At 40.7% G+C, this 24,551-nt stretch overlaps 2 protein-coding genes across 4 annotated transcripts in view; one reads left to right on the top strand and one right to left on the bottom strand.

Annotated features, from left to right (window-relative positions):
• Positions 1-10,520, bottom strand: part of Rpgr (retinitis pigmentosa GTPase regulator) — a 53,254-nt gene extending 42,734 nt beyond the window's left edge. For 2 of the 3 annotated variants that reach the window (XM_048335850.1, XM_048335851.1), the window contains exons 1-6: positions 10,353-10,520; positions 8,577-8,702; positions 7,452-7,544; positions 6,749-6,811; positions 4,979-5,137; positions 1,377-1,526 (exon numbers count right to left, since the gene is read on the bottom strand). In XM_048335850.1, the coding sequence (XP_048191807.1) occupies positions 1,377-1,526; positions 4,979-5,137; positions 6,749-6,811; positions 7,452-7,544; positions 8,577-8,702; positions 10,353-10,515 (754 nt within the window). In that variant the 5' untranslated portion in view covers positions 10,516-10,520. The remainder of the gene's footprint in view (positions 1-1,376; positions 1,527-4,978; positions 5,138-6,748; positions 6,812-7,451; positions 7,545-8,576; positions 8,703-10,352) is intronic. The other variant, XM_048335852.1, reaches the window with a different exon arrangement.
• Positions 10,521-21,965: 11,445 nt separating this feature from the next.
• LOC125343178 (sodium-dependent phosphate transport protein 2B-like) lies at positions 21,966-24,052 on the top strand. Its single transcript, XM_048335444.1, is given in 2 exon segments — positions 21,966-22,680; positions 22,683-24,052. Coding segments are annotated over 2 exon segments (2,085 nt in total).
• Positions 24,053-24,551: the final 499 nt, after the last annotated feature.

Genomic DNA, 24,551 nt, shown 5'->3' with positions numbered 1-24,551 from the left:
AATGTAGTCATTATAGGTTAAGGTAAACAATCCTACTTGTATCCCTAATAGCAGAATCAGAGTTTATTAGTACAATTAACTTGCTCCATCATTGCATAATTATCACCAGGGATACAGTAGTAAACAATATCAACAAAGTCAAGTTTGCTTGATCATAGTGTCATGCTACTACTAATTGACTAGTAAATCTGGAGGGCACTGGAACCAGTCAGTTAGCACTTTCCTAAACATGAACTGTGATCTATGGAATAAAGAGTAAATGTATAAAATAAAGATGTAGAGATGCCTAAGAAGGTCCATAAAAGTACTTCACTAAGGGGCGGGAATATGGCCGAGTGGTAGAGTGCTTGCCTTGTATGCATGAAGCCCTGGGTTCCATTCCTCAGCACCACATATACAGAAAAAGCCGGAAGTGGCATTGTGGCTCAAGTGGTAGAGTGCTACCCTTGAGCAAAAAGAAGCTAGGGACAGTGCTCAGGCCCTGAGTTCAAGCCCCAGGACTGGCAAAAAAACAAAGCAAAATAAAAAGTACTTCACTAAGATGTTTTTAATTTTAGAAAAACCATCAATCCAATAAAAGCCATGATGGTATTTCTATTATTACTAGTAATAGATGAAGACAATAATAGAGTCTAATACTTTTAAGGCTAAAAGATTGCTAGAGGGTCCAAGAAAGAGCAACCCTGGGGATACTGAGAAAAATCCTACCAAAAGAACTTTTTCATACTTCCCTCTTCTTGGCCATCTAATTGTTATTCTGACTCCCCACAATGAAAGTTATTTGAAATAATGAAAAAATGATCAGAACAGGAGTAGATAGGTCAAAGTATAGAATTAACGGGATCTGGAGGAAAGTGACCCATTGATCTTGGTTTTAATACCAAAAGGGTCTAAAAAATTTGAGAACATAGGTAATTTAACTTAAAATGCTATCATGTCAGAGATAGTTTGAAATTATGAAACACTCATTACAGAAATGGGGAAATAGTGTGACTTAAAACATATCCAAAAAATTTCATTTCATGGATCAAAGCTAGCAAGCTTGCTTCCTTGCTTTCTTTGTTTCTGTCTGTCCTCACTCCCTCCCTCCTTCCCCCTCTTTCTTTCTTTCTTTTTCCCTTCCTTCCTTCCTTCCTTCCTTCCTTCCTTCCTTCCTTTCCTTCCTTCCTTCCCTCCTTCCTTCCTTCCTTTTTTCTTTGCCAGGCTTGGGGCTTGAACTCAGGGCCTGGGCACTATCCCTTAGCTTCTTTGATCAAGGCAAGCACTCTACCACTAAGCCACATTCCCAGCCCCACATTATTTCTTTTATTAATTACTCATATAGTAATAACCTAGAAATGATGATATGATGCATTCATCATAACATTATGTCTTACTTGTTACAAAGGCTGAATGGTAATATCCACAAGAGATCCAGTTAATTGGTTTACCAATGGTCACTTGATGAGGAACACACACATTAGTGATATTTTTTAAGCCAAGTTGTCCTTCTGAATTGTCACCCCACATGAAAAGTTTTCCATCTTCTACAAAGAAAATATGGGGAGAACAGACTTTAAAAGGTAATGCAGCTTTTAAGGTAGTTATACTTCCAACAGATTATTTCTCTTCTGACTTTAACTTCCTTTAGTTTATATTATTCTCACTTTTGCTTTTATTTTTGTAAGTCATGGGACTTGAACTCAGGGCCTGGGTGCTGTCTCTGAGCTTTTATGCCCAAGGCTAGTAGTGCTTTACCACTTTGAGCCACAGCTCCACTTCTGGTTTTCTGATTGGAGACAAGAGTCTCATAGACTTTCCTGCCTGGGCTGGCATCAAATGGGAATGGTTAAGATGTCAGCCTCCTGAGTAGCTAGGATCATGGGCATGAACCACCCGTGTCAGGCTAGTTTATTATTTTTAACACACAGTCCTATCATTTATGTGATATAACACAATGTTCCAAAACAGATGATTACATTGTATAATGATGAAATAAAGATAATTAGCATATCTATCACTTTTTAAGTTATCATTTCTTTGTGTCGGGAACAATGAAACTCTTCTACTCTAGTACTTTCAAATTGTTAACTAACTTATTCCTCCTAACTCGAACTTGGTAGTAGAAAACCAACCAACCCCAGCTTCTTCAAACCATTTCATTTTTATACAGAAAAATCAAGTGTCCTAAAAGAAAAGTACTATTTATACCAGTTGGTTATTTAAGAGTTTCAATTTCAATTGTGAAACACTCTTTTTTTTTTTTTTTGGCCAGTCCTGGGGCTTAGACTCAGGGCCTGAGCACTGTCCCTGGCTTCTTTTTGCTCAAGGCTAGCACTCTACCACTTAAGCCACAGCACTACTTCTGGCTTTTTCTATAGATGTGGTACTGAGGAATAGAACCCAGGGGTTCATGTATACAAGGCAAGGACACTTGCCACTAGGCCATATTCCCAGCCCTCAATTGTGAAACACTCTTTAAGGATAAAAAACAAAGAATGGGGGCTGGGAATATGGCCTAGTGGTAAAGTGCTCGCCTCATATACATGAAGCCCTGGGTTCGATTCCTCAGCACCACATATATGGAAAACAGCCAGAAGGGGCACTGTGGCTCAGGTGGCAGAGTGCTAGTCTTGAGCGGGAAGAAGCCAGGGACAGTGCTCAGGCCCTGAGTCCAAGGCCCAGGACTGGCCAAAAAAAAAAAAAAAAAAAAAAAGAATGGGTTGATTGTAAATTTCACTTATGTTCATATTTTTTATCTTAATAGCAAACACAGTATGCCATTTCCTAGAATCACCTTGTCTCATTCTAATGTTTCTAAACAGAAGTGTTTGTGTTCTTCTTTCCGAGTAGTCTACCTGCCACTGAACTGAGAGAAGTTTGAACCACACTCAACATCTCCAGATCAAAAGCAAGTTCAAGTCAAAAGGGACTGGAAAAGTTTGAGTAAACTGTGGAAATGATGTATTAAAAGAAAAAAAAATATGCTAGCCAGGCACCAGTAATCCTAGCTACTCGGAAGGATGATATATTTGAGGATCTCAGTTTAAAGCCAGCCCTAGCAGGCAAGTCCATGAGACTCTTATCTCCAATAAACTACTCAGAAAAAGCCAGAAGGCTTAGGGATAGCAGGGCCCTGAGTTCAAGCCCCAAGAATGGCAAAAAAGAAAAAAAAATGTTTTTCAGTAGTTTTTATTATTATTTATACCAGAAAACACAAACTCTAGCTTCAGAAATTGAAAAGATACTTGTAAACATAACATCTCAAAAGCATGTTAACATGTCTGTCCTTATCAACGTTTGAATTCAGGGCTATGCTTACTAGACTGGCACAATACCATTGAACCACACCTCCAACCCTAACTTATGTCCTATCTGACAGGTGTTTTAACATAGAGAAAAATTAAAGTAGGATAGACGTGTTTTTATTGTGCTTTATGTGTATTTGCAAGTCCTGGGGCTTAAACTCGGGACCTGGGCTCCATGCCTGAGCTTTTGTGCTCAAAGTTAGTCCTCTACCATTTAAGCCACAGTTTCACTTCTAGCTTTTGTTGATTAATTAGAGCCAAGAGTCTCATAAACTGTTCTGTCTGGGCTTGCTTTGAGCCTTGATACTAAGATCTCAGACTCCTGAGTAGCTAGGTTTACAGGTAAGACTTAGTAGGATAAGTGTTTTATAAAGGAATTATCTATATGTATTTACACCTATCTTGTTAATATAGGTTTTAAAAATATTTTATTATCTTATCACTTCTCAGCCTTTTGGCTAAGATCAAGTGTAAAAATATTTTATTATCTTTAAGTAGCTGTACAAAAGAGTTGCCAATCAACAAATCAGTTTATGAATACAATGCATCTTGATTTATCTTTTAATGAATTAACCTTTGAAGTGGTTAAATAAAGCAGATAAAATAACTGAAAATAGGAACTAAGTAGTCTTTTACTCCCATTTCCTTTGTAGGGAGCAGGAGATGTTTCTCTTTGTTTCTATTTCTTCCTATTTTATCCTGTCATACTAAAATAAATCCTTACTAAAACTTAAAAAAGAAAGAAACTAGGGGGCTGGGGATATGGCCTAGTGGCAAGAGTGCTTGCCTCGTATACATGAGGCCCTGGGTTCAATTCCCCAGCACCACATATACAGAAAATGGCCAGAAGTGGCGCTGTGGCTCAAGTGGCAGAGTGCTAGCCTTGAGCAAAAAGAAGCCAGGGGGGGCTGGGGATATAGCCTAGTGGCAAGAGTGCCTGCCTCGGATACACGAGGCCCTAGGTTCGATTCCCCAGCACCACATATACAGAAAACGGCCAGAAGTGGCGCTGTGGCTCAAGTGGCGGAGTGCTAGCCTTGAGCGGGAAGAAGCCAGGGTCAGTGCTCAGGCCCGGAGTCCAAGGCCCAGGACTGGCCAAAAAAAAAAAAAAGAAGCCAGGGACAGTGCTCAGGCCCTGAGTCCAAGGCCCAGGACTGGCCAAAAAAAAAAAAAAAAAGAATATGCATTAATAAGATAATTATAATAAGAAACTAATACCTAAGAATATTCAAAACTGGCACCAGTGGCTCACACCTATAATCCTAGCTACTCAGGAGGCTGTGACCTGAGGATCACAGTTCAAAGCCAGCCTAGGCAGAAAAGTCTGTGAGACTTATCACCAACGAACCACTCAGGAAACTGGAAATGGTGCTGTGGCTCAACTGGTAGAGTGCTAGCTTTGAGCTGAAGAGCTCAGAGACAGCACCCAGGCCCAGAGTTCAAGCCCCATGACTAACAACAGCAATAAAAAAAAGAATATTCAAAGTAGTACAATTACCTTCTAAGTACACAATTAATGACATTCTTATTCAAAATATACATATAGATTAAAGTTGTACTGTAAATGTTTTCTGGAAGGGAGTCAACTGACAAAAACTTAAGAGTGAAACTACCTTGAGTTTACTGAATTGGTATATTCTAGTTAAAAGGAAAAGATATGGCCCAGATGGAAATGGAAATGTTTCATTTACCAGTTAGTGCAGCTGAAGTATTAGATCCAGCAGAGAGCTGCTTAATTTGATGCTGGTTCGTAAAAAAGCTAATTTGATGAAAAGTGTTTCTTTCTTCAGTATCACCAAGTCCCAATTGCCCTTCACTATTTCCTCCAGTAGCATACACGCCGCCTTTTTCTATATATGGAAAAGAAACATTAGCATGCTACAGCTATACTATTCACGAGACAGGTGAATATATACTGCAGATTTCCTTTATTAACAGTGAAGGACAGTATGAACTAAGGTAGAGAGGGAGAGAAGAGTTTGGCAAGAAAGAATATTTTGAAGAAAAAAGCAACTGGGAGAGAGGAAACTATAGGAAGAACTGGTAAGGTCCTTTGTTTTTATATAAATTTTAGAATAAGTGTCATCTCTCTCTCTCTCTCTCTCTCTCTCTCTCTCACACACACACACACACACACACACACACACAGACCCACACACAAAAGAAAAATCTGTTTAGATTTTGGGGTTTTTTTTGTTTTGTCTTGTTTTTTGCCAGTCCTGGGGCTTGGACTCAGGGCCTGAGCATTGTCCCTGGCTTCTTTTTGCTCAAGGCTAGTATTCTGCCACTTGAGCCACAGCGCCACTTCTGGCCTTTTCTATATATGTGGTGCTGAGGAATCGAACTCAGGGCTTCATATATACGAGGCAAGCACTCTCACCACTAGGCCATATTCCCAGCCCTCTGTTTAGATTTTGACCAGAAGTGAGCTGACTCACAGGCTGAGTCTATATGGGCTTCCTCCTACTGTCAGTAAGTAACAGAAAGAAGTAACGAGCCCTTGAGATATTACCACAGGTGGACATGATGTTTCTTGATATGATCCAAGAAAAGCTTTTTCTTCAATCACTTAACATTGATGTATATATTTACAAAGGTAAGTAACTACTAAACACATTTTTTGCTGGTCCTAGAGCTTAAACTCAGGGCCTCAGTACTGTCCTTGAGCTTTTTCTTTTTTTTCTTTTTTTCTTTTTTTTTTTTTTGCTCAAGGCTATCATTCTACCACTTCAGCCATAGCAAAAAAAAAAAAAAATGTACTGATGATAAGAGTTTCACAGACTTTTCTGCCTGGGCTGGCTCTGAACTATGGTTCTGAGACCTCATCCTTTTGAGTAGCTAGGATTAACTGGCATGAGCCATCAGTGCCTGGCTATACTAAACACATTTTAATGACAAAATAGCACTTACAGTAATTTTACAGGGCCTTCTATTAACATATTCTTACTTCATGTAATGAGTATAATTACTATATAATATAGTAATTTAAGAATATAATATGTGCCAGGTGCCAGTGGCTTACATCTGTAATCCTAGCTACTCAGGAGACTGAGATTTGAGGATCATGGTTAGGAGCCAGCCTGGGCAGTAAAATCTGTGAGATTCTTGTCTCCAATTAACCAGAAAACTGAAAGTGGCACTGTAGGTCAAGTGGTATAGTGCTCTCCTTGAATAAAAGAAGCTCAGGGAGTTCCCAGGCCTAGAGTTCAAGCCCCAGAACAGGCAAAAATAAAACAAGACATTATATTACTAAATATAGAATATGTAATAAATAATATATAAATATAAAAAACAATGTTTAGTAGTATATAAAATTTATAAATATATTAAGTATATAAATGTAGATTAAGTAATAAATATATATACAAATGCATAAGGTATGTAAAATATATATCATGATATATGATAAAAATTATGTTAAAAAAAGCTAGGTAGGAAGTCATAAAGATTGAATACTGTACCTGTTGAAACCAATGTGTGGTTCCTTCCACAAGCAACAAGTTTCACTTTTTCAGGTTTAAGAGCTAAATATACAAGAATATAATAATTAAAATATTTTATGAATAGGAAAATAAATGATCTAGGCCAAGTAGTAACTAAGTGGTAGAAGTGAGATTTCCTTACTTATTGTAGTACTGGGGATAGCACTAGGGCCCTGCTCATGCTAAGCATACAGTCTACAACTGGACTATATCCTTAGTTTCAGAATTGAGATTTAAAATCAAGTGTATCTGACATAAAGTCAATGTTTTAATATACTATAAGATAAAATTGCATTTTATAAAACCAACTGACATATAACTGTGATATCAAAGAGAAAGTGAACAAAATTCCAAAACATTATGTCTCGTGTAGATATTTATTATGTATGTATACACATACACATATACATAGTAAAACACAAAAATAAGCCCTGGATGCGCAAATGCACTATAGGATCAAGCTTCCTTTCTGGTCCCTGACTTTAAAATCAATAATTTTTTAGATTCTAACATATAAGTAGTTGAATTTCACATATAGAATAAAATTAAATGTTAACAATATTCAATGAAGTGTTACAAAATAAACATCTAAATATTATTATGTTAAATAAGTACACAATCAGTATAAAAAGGCTTTTATGCAGCTTGTTGAGTATATAAAATAATAAAGATGACCCCAAACCTTTGACACATGTTGGCTTGTTCATAGTCGACTGTGATCCTAATCCTAACTGTCCCCAGTTGTTACTGCCAAACATGTAAAGTTTATTATTTCCTAATAGGAGAGAAAAATTAGCAAACTGAAACATTCTTCATATAAATAATGGGATGAAGCAATTAAATGCAACAAAAAGACATATATATTAATTTTTGTTTATTTTTTGTCAGTTGTGGGGCTTAAACTCAGGGCTAGGTGCTGTCCCTAAGCTCTTTTTTTGTTTGTTTGTTTGTTTTGGCCAGTCCTGGGCCTTGGACTCAGGGCCTGAGCACTGTCCCTGGCTTCTTCCCGCTCAAGGCTAGCACTCCGCCACTTGAGCCACAGCGCCGCTTCTGGCCGTTTTCTGTATATGTGGTGCTGGGGAATCGAACCTAAGGCCTCGTGTATCCGAGGCAGGCACTCTTCGCCACTAGGCTATATCCCCAGCCCCCTAAGCTCTTTTTGTTCAAGGCTAGTACTCTACCACTCTGAGCCACAGCTCCAGTTCCAGGTTTCGTTTTTTGTCCCCCCCCCCCAGTGGTTAGTTGGAGACAAGAATCTCCCTAGTAGCTAAGTTTACAGGCATGAGCCACAGTGCCCAGCAAAGATACTTTACAATATTGCTTTTACATTGTTGATGTGGGTCGATTCTACTATGTGTAATTTTTCTAAGACTAGGCAGTAACATTTTTTTATTATACTGAAATAGATTTATCACAAGAAATCTGTATGTAGAGAAAATCACAAACTAAGGTAACAAAGTTGAAAAGACTAGGTGACTTGATTTGTAAAGAATTCTCTGACAGGGCTGGGAATGTGCCTTAGTGGTAGAGTGCTTGCCTAGCACCCATGAAGCCCATGGGTTTGATTCCTCAGCACCACATAAACAGAAAAAGCCAGAAGTGGCACTGTGGCTCAAGAGGTAGAGTGCTAGCCTTGAGCAAAAAAAGAAGCTCAGGAACAGTGCTCAGGCTCCGAGTTCAAGCCCCAGGACTGGCAAACAAAAACGTAAAAAGAATTTTCTGACAAATACTGTCTATGTTATTTAAAACACCACATCTGTAATATTTAGGACTGTCTAAGTATTATCTTAATTTAGGACTGTAATACCTGTAACAATAGCAGTATGTTCATCTCCACATGAAAGACATACAGGTATGTCATTTTTAAACCAGAATTTGCTGGGAATATTTTCAGCAAATTTACTTTTTCCAAATGTAAACACAGCACCCGAATCTGCAAGTACAAGACAGCTTGTATTACACAAATTTTATGTGTTGCCTTTTTATTAAAATACTCAGTAATTTACCCATACAAAGTCTTTGTCTTGTAATAGGTTTGACTCAGTGCATGGTTTTAAGTCACTCTTCTTTCATCTTCATTTAGTCTTCCTCTTCAGACTTCATTCTAGTTTGACCTATGGAATTTACTAAATTTAACAGGTTTTATTTATTTGCTGATAGGTGAGAAATGAAACTTCATAAGGAAAGTATCATCTGTGGTAATAGCTTTCTGTCACTAGATGAACTTTTGTTCAGTAGAGTGAGCTAGTGTAATTAGTATCTCCCACTCTGGTTAGCAGCTCATGGTCTGGCTGCTAATTGTAGTTTTTTCACACCCAGAAACAGGCCAGTATGGAGTTTCTTTTTTACCATCAACAGGACATTTGAGGCAAGACCTGAATAAAGTAGCTTGAATTATTTTTGGTTTAGTTTTTCTAAGGAAAAACTCCTCATTCTCATGCAAGAGAAGGAATGGTTAGCCCAAGGGGTTATATTCCTACTGATAATCCCAAATAAATACCTATAAATCTTGGGGCAGGATAGAAAAAATTATTCACACTGTAACAAAAATCTTGAGTTTATTTCAGTTCTTAAGTTATCAATTAATCTGAGTCATATACACAGACTGTTTTGGTCCAAGACTATTTTGAAAAGATCATCTGCCCTCTATCAATTGCTAATAACCATTTAATCTCTCTCCCCTTTCTCCTCTTTCTCTCACATACACACTATATATACCACATGAAACAGGAGGCCAGATTCACCTTTTGGGAAATTCTCAAAAGTGGACAATCACACATAAACTACACAGTACCAGAAAGGAAAATGTAGTGAATATAAGTTCTACTAATAAATGTAAATGAACACTACTTAAGGGTTTAAGCCTACAATATAACATAAAATGTAATCTTTATTGCAATGAATAAATGATTATGTTCGAAATCATTTTTAGTTGTGATCCATTGGTGGGTCAGAAAACTAGTAGGGAAAAAAAACTAGTAGGTCACAATAGGCTTTCCTTTTTTTTTTTAAATTGTGACGCTACTGGCTACTGGGGCTTGAACTCAGGCCCTTGATGCGGGGGCGGGGGGGGGGGGTTCACACTCTTAGCTTTTTCTGCTCAATGCTGGCAGGGCTCTACTTCTAGCTTTGCCGTTATAGCCCTTACACAGTAATCAAGCAGTGATGGGTCTCAGTGTCGAATGTATTTTAAACTGTACAGCTCGAGGGGGTAAAAGAATAAAATAAAACGGGCTAAAAGTTCCCTCTTCTCTAATTCGTCTCCATTTATTTTTACTTCATTCCTTCTCCCACTCCGCGCCATAAATACCCACGTTGCTAAGATAAACGTTGCCCCAACCTTCGAGAACCTCGTCGAAAACTTTATTTATACTAGGAGAAAGATGGGTTCCGCTTTTACCAAGGTTCCCAGCCCCTCCCTTCCCCCTCGGTAGTTCAGGCGAGGTTAAAGCTCCCGCCTCAATATGGCGCCAAAGTTTGGGCCTCTACTCTGATGGGGCTGGCCCAGAGGCGGAGCCAGGCGGCCCGGCCGCCCGCCCGCGGACCCTCCCTCCCGCCCGCCGCCACCACCGGCGTAACTCACCGGGCACAAGCATCTTGGGCTCTCCCATGCCTAGGGCCGGACTAGAAACGAAAGGCTGGTCCGGGAACTCCCCCAGAGCGGCTGGATCGGGCCTAAAATAGTGATTTAGCTCCAACGCAGGCCGCGGAGTCCCCCCGGCCCCCCATAACGACCCCTTTGGCATCAGCTACTACTGTGCTACCGGAAGTCAACAAACAGCCGCTAGGGCAACGGAGGCGGAGCTTAGCGGCGCAAGGTGGCCACGTGTCAGTTATGGGAGGCGGGAGCCCTGTGATTCGTCTGGCGCAGGCGCAGATGCAGGGGGCGGGCAGCCAGCTAAGTCTGCGCGATTCTGCTGGGCGAAACACAAGTCCTGCAGGAACTTAGCGTTTTTCCATACAGAAGAATCACAAATCTCACGAGTTCGCTAACTTGAGGTTTGTGACGCATGTACACGTCGATACTCAGTTATGACAACACTATAAACGGGCAAACCGTAATAGGCATTTTCCTAAACGTTCTGCAACCAAATCACATTTGTAGCTCCAGCCCTCTAGGCATGTCAACCAAGACATAGCATATAATTATAATTAAATATTTAGTAAGCGAATGATTGCTAGGACAACCCTGAAAAGTGGTTAATGTCATCCCTATTTTCACATGTGCAGATTTTACCTCAAGAGAGCAGAAGCCCAGCTCAGGTAGTCCAGTCTGTGGTCTGAACTGTATAGTTTTCTCCTCCTGAAAAGAGGAAAAAGCAGAGGTGTATAAAATTTGCCTGGGGATATATGTTTGTAGTCAAACCTTAGTTTCCTGTGCATTGGCACTTGGCCGTGGTAAAGAAGCAGGAAGCTATCTTCTAGGACTAGATTTATGTATCTGTGCTAATTCTGGGCAAGAGCTCTTAGAGATGGATTCAAACAGCCCTGAATTCATTATGGATATTAGAGCATTTACCAAACCTTTCTCTGTGAATTCTTATTAAAAATGGTGAGGGGAGCCGGGCACTGGTGGCTCACACTCATATTCCTAGCTAAGGCTGAGTTCCAAGAGGTTGAGATCTGAATATTGCGGTTTGAAGCTGGTTTGGGTAAGAAAATCAGTGAGATTACCTGCAATCGACCACCAAAAAGCTGGATGTGGAGCTGTGGTTCAAGTGACAGAGCACCAGCCTTGAACAATAAATCTAACACATCCAGACCCTGAGTTCAAGACCCAGTACCAGCACCAAAAAACATGGTAAGGGGAGGGTAAATTACCTCTTGCACAAATACTCATTTATGTCCCAAGCAAAATGAGGAGGGGGTGTTAAGAAAATGTTTAACCAGAATCATTGACTCAATGTTCAGAAAGGTGTATTTATTGTTGTTTTGTTTTTTGCCAGTTCTGGGGCTTGAACTCAGGGCCTGAGCACTGTCCCTGGCTTCTTTTTGCTCAAGGCTAGCTCTCTACCTCTTGAGCCACAGCATCTCTTCTGGCTTTTTCTATACATGCAGTGCTAAGGAATTGAACCCAGGGCTTCATGTATACGAGGCGAGCACTTTTACCACTAAGCCATATTCCCAGCCCCTAGAAAGGTGTATTTAAAGACAGTACTTTCAATGTAATAACTGAAGAGAAGCTGAAAATGAGAGAATTCTGTTCTGAGCAAATTGTGCCCAAAGGCTCACAGTATTGTTCTTTCTAGAAACTCAGAGGCCAGTTCCAGGTAACATGGCAAGGTTTGTAGCCTGTTAGGGGTTCTGAAATTGTGTACTAAGGACAATGGAAATCCATTGAGAGGTTCTAAGCAATAGAGTGAATTAATAAGTTATGTGTTTCTCAAATAATTCAGCTGGCTTGGCTACTTTGTGGAAAATAAACTAGACCAATGAGAAGGGTTCCAATCCATTACAAGTATTCAGATGGACAGTTTACACAGCCAAATTGTCTTGCAGTCCAGTGCATTGACCCACAGGAAATGTCTTATTAGTTATCCCTAGGACAATGTTTGACTATGGAATAACTCTTAGACCAACAGCAAAAAAACCTCTCTAAATTATTATTATTATTTTTTGCCAGTCCTGGGCCTTGGACTCAGGGCCTGAGCACTGTCCCTGGCTTCTTTTTGCTCAAGGCTAGCACTCTGCCACTTGAGCCACAGCACCACTTCTGGCCGTTTTCTATATATGTGGTGCTGGGGAATCAAACCCAGGGCTTCAAGTATACGAGGCAAACACTCTTGCCACTAGGCCGTATTCCCAGCCCCAGCCCTCTAAATTATTTTGAAGAGGATTTGATATTCATTTTCAAGGAATTGTGATAATCACTATGAGAAAATTGGAATTTCTAGACTTACTTAAGTTGGCTATGCTGTTTGCAGAATTAAAGCACATTTCTAGATTAAGGGAACCCTATGTTCAGCTTTTCAACATAGACAATAGAAGAGGGTAGAGTAATTTGCAGATGTGGAAATCACTGAGGGAAGAGCAGAGGAGGCTGCAGTTAGGAGATGGGAATCCAGAGACTATAATGAGCTCAGCCTTGAGCATACTAAGCCCTTAAAGTGGAGGGGTTGAACTGAGCAGGCAGTTAGATAGCAGCACCCCCAATAGATGGAGGTTACATACTTAGGGAATGCCTGGGTCCGTAAGGTGATGACAGCCTTAGGAACAGGTGAAAGTTGGAAAGTGACTGTAGAATGGAAGCAAAAGAGACGTGAATTAAAAATTAAATGGCTGAGCAAAAGATGATGAAGCTGAAGAGTCACCAGAAAGGGAGACTCATAGTGTCTCAACAAAGAGGGTGTGGTCAATTAGGTCATGTCTGTGAACAGATCAGTGAAAACAAAATGTCCACTGAAATTCACTATATGGTGATCGCTAGTGGTGTTGAAAAGAACTGTTTGGTATGGTGATGGGAAAAAAAATGATGGTGGAATAGACAGTGGAAGTTATCTGGAGGAAAGGCATGAGGGGAAAAGCTTTAGAGATAGGAGATAGAATAGGGAAATAGCTTTAGAGACCGGAGATAGAATATGATACAAGGCTTCTGTGAAACTTGAGGAGATGTGAGAGTACTGAGGGGTCAAACTGAACAGATGGAGAAAGAATGCAGATTCCAGAGATTGAAAGGATAATAAATAATGTAAAGTATGAAGTGATGGCATCCAGACTCCATGTAGGGGGATTGACTTTAGCTAGAAGGAGAGACAACATTTGTAGTATATAGGAAGGAAGGGGGGAGAAAGAAGGAAGGAAGGAAAGAAAGAAGGAAACCATCCTTTCACAATATAATACAGACTTTTATGTATAGCTCTATCTACCTATCTATCTACCTATCTATCTACTGTATATACTAATATGTATGATCTAGAGCTGCCACATATATCATACATATTAGTCATAATATAACCCTAGATCATAATATAAGACATGATAATATTGTCTCAGAAGACTTGTGAAATACTAGGTAATGTATATGAAACTTAGCTCTCGATGCCTGGAATAGAGTAGCACTCAATACTGTTAGCTAATATTAATGATACCAAATCGACTGTGCTATAGAACTGGTACTGTGCTACAATGCAAACAATATCCAAATCTCAGTAGCTTAACACAAACAGTTTTTTTTTCTCACTCATGCTACATGTCCAATGTGGATCAATGGATAGATGTTCTGTACCTGGTCACACAGTGTTGAACTACTTTGTAGCTGTGTCACGTGCAACTCATGAGCTCTGTGTTTGCTAGAGAAGATCAAGAGAAAGAGAGAGTTTAAAAGTAAATTTTTCACATCAGAAAAGACATGTTTCCTATTCTCATAACATACTGGCCCCACCCAATGTGATGTACACTCCAGGAAGCCTAGGGAATGTCTAATGAGTAGTAAATACCTCCAATATCCCCACAGTGAGGTGGTTATAGTCAATGGAATCACATCTATCATGTTGGAGAAAACAGTATGTTCTAAGGTATAGTTTTGTGACTTCCAGCTATACTCATATGCTCTTTTTTTTTTTGGCCAGTCCTGGGCCTTGGTCTCAGGGCCTGAGCACTGTCCCTGGCTTCTTCCCGCTCAAGGCTAGCACTCTGCCACTTGAGCCACAGCGCCGCTTCTGGCCGTTTTCTGTATATGTGGTGCTGGGGAATCGAACCTAGGGCCTCGTGTATCCGAGGCAGGCACTCTTGCCACTAGGCTATATCCCCAGCCCCTCATATGCTCTTTTGATGCTCTCTGTATACACAGCCAAACATTCAGTTTTTCTCAACAAATCGTGTTATTACACACCAGTCATCACAAATCTTACAACATGTACAAGTCTAGGTAATTTCCTCCATTGATTCTAGTTGTTGTTAATTTCTGTAGCATGCTATTTCAACTACAGAGGCATATATGAACAAAGAAAACATTTGATGGATTGTGCTTGCTAACTAAACTCCTTTCTTTCCTCACAGTATTCAACAAGTCTTCCAAAGCTTGCAGTTTGAGTTGCATGACAGTGCAGCTTTCATTGCTGTTTCTATCAGAATCAGATAAATAGGTATGTTTTCACTTTACCAGTTTCACTGTGGGTTGCTATACACATCCAATTTTACATAAGAGATTCTAATGGCTCCTTTGGTTCCTGAAATCTTAATACATATCTGTGACATTTAAAGTGAGAATTCACAGATATTTATTTTTAAGAAACAGAGCTGTATTTCTGAGAAAGAAGCAGAAGATAGGCGGGCTCTACAGACCTGCTACCCCTGAGAAAAAACTGTTTGCTTTTTTCCTTTTTTAATTATTTGCTCCAGTATTGTAAAATAGTTAATTTATATGCAAGTTGCTTGGTTACTGTTAAAATGCAGATTCGGATTCCAGAAGTCTAAAGTAGGCTTAAGGAATCTGCATTTTTGGGCTGGGAATGTGGCTGAGTGGTAGAGTACTTGCCTAGCATGCATGTAAGCCCTGGGTTCGATTCCTCAGCACCACATAAACAGAAAAAGCCAGAAGTGGTGCTGTGGCCCAAGAGGTAGAGTGCTAGACTCGAGCAAAAAGAAGTCAGGGACAGTGCTCAGGCCCTGAGTTCAAGCCCCAGGACCGGCAAAAAAAAAAAAAAAAAAAAAAGGAATCTGCCTTTTTAACAACTTTCAAGCTGCTGTTGTTACTACTAGTCTGTAGCAAGGCTTAACCTATGAAAAGGCATATGAATTAGTCTCTCTCTCTCATATATATATATGTACATATGGAAATATTTTTCCTATAAATGACATTATAAACAGTTACCAGATAAAGAATCTAGTCTTAAGAGTATATATTAGTTACCAAAAAAATCAACAAGAATAAAAGCAAAATATAAGAAATAATTTGCAAAGATATTGCATTCACAGTGATAAAATCCTAAGGGCCAATAATATCAAAACATGTTCAACGTACTAGAAATAAGGGAAATTCCAAAGAAATAATAATTAGATAGCACATTAAGCACCTAAGCTTGAAATATAATACTACTAATTAACTGTAAGTACTTTTGAGTATTTGCATAGGAAGTATTTTCACAGGAAGATTACTGGTGAAATTAGTATGACTGCATCAGAGAATAGTTTGCCAAGACTAAGTAAAATTAAAAAAGCTGATCTGTGCTCAAATAGGCATACATAAGGAAGCTCATCACAGCATATCCTAGAAAGAAAAGTGCAATAATCTACTATGGTTTACTAAGTGTTCTCTAAAGGCCTATGTGTTAAAAGTTTAGATTGCTACTTTGTGCCACCACTGAGAAAAGGCAGAGGCTTAGTAGACTGAAATTAGATAAGTGGGCGATATCTTTTAAGGGGACATTGGGACACAGTCCTCACTTTTCTTTCTCTATGCCCCCTGCTACCACAAGGTAAACAGTGTCCTTTGTCATATGATAAACTGCCTTACCTTAGAACCCAAAGCAACAGGACCGAATATGGACTAAAATCTCTGAAACTGTGAGCCAAAATAAGCCTGCTCTACTAACAAATTATTTATTCAAGGCATTAAAATGACCTCAGCAGTTAAAAAATAACAAACTACTTCTATATATATGGGAATCAACTATAATGCTGACAAAAAATAAAATTATGAAATAGAATGCATTATATAATATTATCTTATAAAAATATAAGCACATGAAAAATATTGTATAGAGATTCACATATATAGAAAATGATGATTCAGGGGCTGGGAATATGGCCTAGTGGTAAAGTGCTCATCTCGTATACATGAGACCCTGGGTTCGATTCCTCAGCACCACATGTATAGAAAAAGCCGGAAGTGGCGCTGTGGCTCAAGTGGCAGAGTGCTAGCCTTGAGCAAAAAGAAGCCAGGGACCGTGCTCAGGCCCTGAGTTCAAGCCCCAGAACTGGCAAAACAAAACAAAACAAAATGAAAATGATGATTCATGGCAACCATTTCTTCTAGAACAGGAAAGTAAGACTGATGGATGTGATAAATATCTTTTTTTTTTTTTTTTTTTTTTTTTTTTTTTGTCAGTCCTGGACCTTGGACTCAGGGCCTGATCACTGTCCCTGGCTTCTTTTTGCTCAAGGCTAGCACTCTGCCACTTGAGCCACCTCCCCACTTCTGGCTGTTTTCTATATATGTGGTGCTGGGGAATCGAACCCTGGGCTTCATGTATACAAGGCAAGCACTCTTGCCACTAGGCCATACTCCCAGCCTGTGATACATTTCTATAATTGTTTCTTTAAATAGAAAAGAAACTAAAACAAATTCAGGGAAAGGGTTAAAATCAAGCTGAGCACTGGTGCCTAACTCCTCTAATTCTAGCTACTCAGGAGGCAGGAAACTGTTACCTTCAATTAAAAAAAAATTGGAAGCAGAGCTGTGGCTCTAAGTGGAAAAACACTAGCCTTGAGCAAAAAACAGCTCAGGGACATTGTCCAGGCCTTGAGTTCAAGCCCTATGACTGACAAAAAAGTTACAATCTTTTCAGGCACAGTAGTAAATATATATTATATTATGTTTTATGCTTAATGCACACTTGTGCATCAAAATATTAAACTAAACTAAACTAAAATTAAATTAAAATATTTTCAACTAGAAACAACTTTTTATTTTTGTTTTTTGTTTTTTTTTTTGCCAGTCCTGGGGCTTGAACTCAGGGCCTGAGCACTGTCCCTGGATTTTTTTGCTCAAGGCTAGCACTCTACCACTTGAGCCACAGTGCCACTTCTGGCTTTTTTTTTATATATATGTGGTGCTGAGGAATTGAACCCAGGGCTTCATGTATACGAGGCGAGCACTTTACCACTAGGCCATACTCCCAGCCCCTAGAAACAACTTTTTAATTGCACTTGATTAATGCACAATTATAAAAGGACCAATTTTACTATATACTTGAATGACTTCTGACAAATATATGTACCATGGGATGACTACTCTATGGGGTAACTGTCCTTTGGAATAACCACTTTAAGTTAGATATTTATTTACTTCCCTCACACTCATCATCCTGGTTTGTTATCTGCAATATTCTGGGGTTTTCTCTGTGTGTGTGTGTGTGTGTGTGTGTGTGTGTGTGTGTGTGTGTATACGTGGTTCACGCATGGGTGCAGGTACCAGGGCTTGAACTCAGGGCCTAGGCCTTGTTGCAGAGCTTTTGTGCTCAAAGTTAGTATTCTACCATTTGAGTCACAGCTCTACTTATGGCCTTTGGATGTTTAATTAGAGAGAAGAGTCTCATGGGCTTTCCTGCCTAGCCTGCTTTTGAACCATGATTCTCAGATCTTAGCCTTCTGAGTAGCTAGGATTACAGGCTTGAGCAACCAGCATGCCCTTTTGCCTTTTATCCTATTTCTCTTGTTTCTATCTGTGAGTCTTTTCACTCAACATAATATTTTTGAGATTATTTCATGGCCTTGTATTAATTCATTTTTGCACATACCCTTAAGTTATTTACCTTTTTACTTGATGAACCTTTGGATGGTTTTCAGTTTGGAGCTGTAATTAAAGCCTAAATGGGGGATGGGGATATGTCCTAGTGGCAAGAGTGCCTGCCTCATATACATGAGGACCTGGGTTCGATTCCCCAGCACCACATATACAGAAAATGGCCAGAAGTGGCGCTGTGGCTCAAGTGGCAGAGTGCTAGCCTTGAGCAAAAGGAAGCCAGGGACAGTGCTCAGGCCCTGAGTCCAAGCCCCAGGACTGGCCCAAAAAAAAAAAGCCTAAATGGATATTCATGCAGTTTTGTGGACAAATGCTTACATTTATCTTGGATAAATACATACTGAATAACATTGATATGTCATATGGTAACTATACATCTCAATTTATAAAAAAAAATTGCCAAACATTTTTCCAAAGTATACATTTTTACAATCCCATTAGCAGTGTGTGAGCATTCTAGATTCTTTGAATACTCTTCAACATAAGTTATGATCACTTTTTGAATTTCAGTCATGACAGTGGTATATACTGATGTCTCATTTGAGTTTTAATTTGCATTTTCCTAATAATGAAATTTGGGAGTTTCTTGTTCTTATCAGTTATTTGGTATTTCTTTTTTGTAAAATATTGTGTCCATTTTTAAATTGGGTTATTAGCTTATTTTTGAGTTGTTAATGTTCTTTACATGTTTGTAGACCCTAGTTCTTACTCATTTTGAACATTTTCTTTCAGTATTTGCCTCTGGCAAAATTTGAGGGGAACAAATAAATAAAAAGGAATTCTCTCAACTGGGTGCCAGTGGCTCAGGCCTGTAATCTTGTCTATTCAGGCAGCTGAGATCTGATGATCATGGTTCAAAGCCAGCCAGTACAGGCAGGAAAGTCCATGAGACCCTTTGTGTGTGTGCTGGTCCTATGGCTTAAACTCAGGGCCTGGGTGTTGTCCCTGAGCCTTTTTGCTCAGGATTTCTACCATAGAGCCACAGCTCCACTTCTATCATTTCTGGTGCTTAGTTGAAGATAAGAGTCTCACGGGGATGTCGTGTTGTGATCCAAAGTGGTAGAGTGCTAGTCTTGAGTGATAAAAGCTCAGGGACAGCAGCCAGGCCCTTAGTTCAAACACAATGACCAACAAAATTCAGACTGCCAGGCTGATTTAGAACCAAAATCCTCAGATCTCAGCCTCCAGAATAGATAGGGTTACAGGTGTGAGCCACAGGCATCCAGCTCCATGAGACTCTTGTCTCCAATAAACTACTAAAAAGATCTGGAAGTAGAGGTTTAGCTCAAGTTGTAGAGTGCTAGCCTCAAGCAAAGAATGCTCAGGAACAGTAACCAGCGTCAGGACAGGCGCATGCGCACGCGCCCTCCCCGCCCCCCCCCCCCCCCACACACAAAGGTACGATATTTTATTTAAAAAAATAGTTGGGAATAACATTATAATTATAATTGTTTTCTGTAACAGTACTGGGGCTTGAACCTGAGGCCTAGGAGCTGTCCTTCAGCTTTTTTCCCCCTCAAGGATGGTGCTCAAGCCACAGCTCCAATTCCAGCCTTTTGGTAGTTAATTGGACATAAGAATCTCAGACTTTCCTGTCTGGGCTGGGTTTGAATCTCAGTCCTCAGACCTCAGTCTCATGAGTAGCTAAGGTTGCAGGTGTGAGTGACTGGTGCCCGGTTGTAAAATTAGAACTTTTAAAAGCATGTAATTCTTACTCACCATAACCATTTATTTAAAAATGATTAGTATTTAAGTAGCTGTACAAATGAATTGCTATTTCAATAAAGCAGTATAATGTCTTAATCCTCATGACCCCTGTCAATATTCTCACCCATTCCTCCAAATCCACTCCTTCCTTCACTTTTCTTATTTCTGTAGGATATACACTGAATTCTTTTTTGGGGGGGGGGGGGGGGCAGTCCTGGGGCTTGGATTCAGGGCCTGAGCACTGTCCCTGGCTTCTTTTTGCTCAAGGCTAGCACTCTGCCACTTGGGCCACAGCGCCACTTCTGGCCATTTTCTGTATATGTGGTGCTGGGGAATCGAACCCAGGGCCTCATGTATATGAGGCAAGCACTCTTGCCACTAGGCCATATCCCCAGCCCTTACAACTGAATTCTTGACTGCATTCTCTCCTTATTGTGAAGGATAAGATCTCAGTTTTTTCACAGATGTATAGAGATTTTCACAAAATAGACATTTATTATAGAATTGTTAGAGCAAATATAGAGAGGGAAATTGGCTAACTTACCTCAGTTAACTAATGTGTAAGTAAAATTCTGGAGTTTCAGGTAATCAAATATGACTAAGCTACAATATGATCCAGTAGTCCCATCTCGGTAAGTATTCAAAAGACATGAAATCAGTGTCTCTAAGAGATATCTACAACCCATGTTCATTGCAATATTATTCACAATAGCCACAATATTAAACAACTGAAATGTTCACCCACTGATGAATTGATAAAAAATGTGATACGTATGTATTGATAAGTACAATGGAGTATTATTGAGCCTTAAGAAGCATTTGAGGGCTGGGGATATGGCCTAGTGGCAAGAGAGCTTGCCTCGCATACATGAGGCCCTGGGTTCAATTCCCCAGCACCACATATACAGAAAATGGCCAGAAGTGGCGCTGTGGCTCAAGTGGCAGAGTGCTAGCCTTGAGCAAAAGGAAGCCAGGGACAGTGCTCAGGCCCTGAGTCCAAGGCCCAGGACTGGCAAAAAAAAAAAAAAGAAGCATTTGAAACAACACAGATAGACCTAGAGGACATTGTGCTAAGTGTAATAAGCTAGACAGAAAAAGAGAAATAGTCAAGAAATCAATGATACATGCAATCTGAAGAAGTCTAATTCATAGGATCAGAATAGAACACTGGTTGTCTTGGGCCAGGGGATGTCAAAATGATATTTATGTGAACAGATCTAAATTTTTCAGTTGTAAGATGAATAGTTCTACGACTCTAATGATGCCTATAATTAATAATTATGTATACATGAAATTTGACAAGAGTATATCTAAACTGTAAATGTTCTTGCCATAAAAGAAAAACCTAAAAGGCAACTGTGAAGGGATGGGTATGTTAATTAGGTTGACTGTAGTAGTCTTCTTTTTTTTTTTTTTTTTTTTTGCTGGTCTTGTGGGTTGAACTCAGGGCCTGGGCTCTGTCCTTGAGACTCTCTGTGTTTAAGTGAGCCACAGTGCCACTTCAGGACTTTTCTGTTTATGTGGTGCTGAGGAATCGAACTCAGGGCTTCATGAATGCTAGGCAAACCCTTTACCACTAAGCCACACTCCAAGCCTGTAGTAATCTTTTTTTTTAAAATTTTTTTGCCAGTCCTGAGGACTTAACTCCGGGCCTAAGCACTGTCCCTGGCTTCTTTTTGCTCAAGGTTAGCACTCTGCTGCTTGAGCCACAGCGCCACTTCTGGTTTTTTCTATATATGCGGTGCTGAGGAATCGAACCCAGGGCTTCATATATACAAGGCAAGCACTTTACCACTAGGCCATATTCCCAGCCCCTGTAGTAATCATTTTAACACACACACACACACACACACACACACTCCTTTGTATTTCTAAAAGAGAAAAAAAGCAGGTGTGGTTGTGGTTCCCAACTGTTCCCAGCAATTTCTGATTGCTTTCTTCTCAGGCTTTATAGACCCAGAATTATCAAAGAAAAAGAGACTCAACCACACTCAGATGGCTTTCAAACTCGAATTCAGAGTTGCAATGACTCCTTGGTCAGAATTAGAAAATGCACAGCCTAATTCCGAGAAATATATCGAAGGAGACTTGAATTTGCAATCTCCCATACCAGCCAATGACAAGAACATCAACAAAACTGACAAGAGCATCAACAAAGCCATTAATGAGTCTCCTGCTTCCAAGATTGAACTTCTGCCCTCATATTCTACAGTAGCCTTGATTGAGGAGCATACTGAGGTGGATGACCCCTGGGACTTGCCTGAACTCCAGGACACTGGAATTAAGTGGTCCGAGAGAGACACTAAAGGGAAGATTCTCTGTGTCCTCCAGGGTATTGGGCAATTAATTATACTCTTAGGGTTTCTGTACTTGTTTGTGTGCTCTTTGGATGTCCTCAGCAGTGCTTTCCAGCTGGTTGGAGGAAAAGTGGCTGGGCAGTTCTTTAGCAAAAACTCCATCCTGTCCAACCCTGTGGCAGGGTTGGTGATTGGTGTTCTGGTGACAGTAATGGTGCAGAGCTCCAGCACTTCCTCATCCATCATTGTCAGCATGGTGGCCTCCTCACTGTTGACTGTAAGAGCTGCCATCCCCATCATTATGGGGGCAAACATCGGAACGTCCATCACTAACACCGTTGTGGCACTGATGCAGGCAGGAGACAGAAATGAATTCAGAAGGGCTTTTGCAGGGGCCACTGTCCACGACTTCTTCAACTGGTTATCTGTGTTGGTTCTCTTGCCCTAGAGGTCATCGCCCACTACCTGGAGATCCTGACCAACCTTGTGGTGGACACTTTCCACTTCAAGAACAGGGAAGATTCCCAAGCCCTTCTGAAAGTCTTTACAGATCCCTTCACAAAGCTCATTATCCAGCTGGATAAAAGCATTATCCACCAAATTGCAATGAATGATCCTACAGCCCAGAACAAGAGTCTGATCAAGATTTGGTGCAAAACTCTTACCAACATGACTCTGATGAATGTCACAGTCCCCTTACCTGACAACTGTACCTCCCCTTTCCTCTGTTGGACAGATGGTATCCACATCTGGACCATTAAGAATGTGACCCATACGGAGAACATTGCTAAATGCCAGCACATCTTTGGGAATTTCAACCTACCAGATCTTGTTGTGGGCATCATCCTGCTCATCATCTCCCTGCTTGTTCTCTGTGGCTGTCTGGTCATAATCATCAAGCTCCTGGCATCTGTGCTGAAGGGGAAGGTGGCTACTGTCATCAAGAAGACCATTAACACTGATTTCTCATTTCCCTTTGCATGGATGACTGGTTACTTGGCCATTCTTGTGGGGGCAGGCATGACATTCATCGTGCAAAGCAGCTCCGTGTTTACATCAGCCATGACTCCCCTGATTGGTATGGGAGTGATAACCATTGAGAGGGCATATCCACTCACTCTAGGTTCCAACATTGGCACCACTACCACTGCCATCCTGGCTGCCTTAGCTAGCCCAGGCAACACATTGAAGAGTTCACTCCAGATAGCCTTGTGCCACTTTTTCTTCAATGTCTCCGGCATCTTGCTGTGGTACCCAATTCCTTTCACTCGCCTTCCCATCCGCCTGGCCAAGGGCCTGGGCAACATCTCTGCCAAATACCGCTGGTTTGCAGTCTTCTACCTGATTGTCTTCTTCTTTCTAATACCGATGGCAGTATTTGGCCTTTCTCTGGCCGGCTGGCAGGCGCTGGTAGGCGTTGGAGTGCCCATTGCCTTCCTATTGCTTCTGGTCGTCTTCCTCCAGCTACTGCAGTCCCACTACCCACATATCTTGCCCCAGAAACTCCGAGATTGGAACTTCCTGCCTTCCTGGATGCACTCGCTGAAGCCCTGGGACCACTTTATCTCCCTGACCATCAGCGGCTGCCAGAACCAGTGCAGCCATGTAGCCTGCCTTATGTATGGCTGTGCCAAGTGCTGCCACTGTGGCAAGTGCTGCAAAGACCAGAAGGAGACGCCAGAGGACCAGAAGGTCCAGACCGAGGCCTCTGAAGCCTTTAACAAAGAAGCCGAGAACAAAGACATCCCAAATGAGGACAAAGCCAACATCAATTCCCAGGGTAAGAAGAACATGTCTAGCAACAAAGCCTTCTAGGGGGTGGCCCAGGGTTGGGGGAGGACCCAAGTCCTATATATTCCACCTCTCCCACTTCTGCATACCTTCAACTACAGTTGCAACCCTATGTTCACAATTGGGAAATAGAACTGACAACTGCCCAGCTCTCCATTCCCTAGCCCAGGGCATCAGCCTACTGACCCCTCTTGTCTGAACTCCATTCCCTTGACCTTCTCTTTCCAAAAGGCACTACTCAGCAGCACTAAAGAAGAATTCGACCAGAAATCTGCCCAGACAGATTACCATGTCTGCACACAACTGCATCCTGATCTGTTTTCAGACCCAGAGCATCCTGATGAAAAGAAGGATTAAAGAAAGTTCTTGAACAGTCTATGTAAGGATGTGTGAATATATGTGTGCAGATCTCTGCCAAGTATCTATTTTTTTATTGGTTGGGGGTCTTGAACTCAGGGCCTGGGCTCTGTCTCTGAGCTCTATTGCTCAAGGCTAGAGCTCTACCATGTTGAGCCATAGCTCC

This window comes from Perognathus longimembris, chromosome 28 (genome assembly GCF_023159225.1).
Source record: "Perognathus longimembris pacificus isolate PPM17 chromosome 28, ASM2315922v1, whole genome shotgun sequence".
Lineage (NCBI taxonomy): Eukaryota > Metazoa > Chordata > Mammalia > Rodentia > Heteromyidae > Perognathus > Perognathus longimembris.
This window is presented reverse-complemented; position numbering and strand designations above follow the sequence as displayed.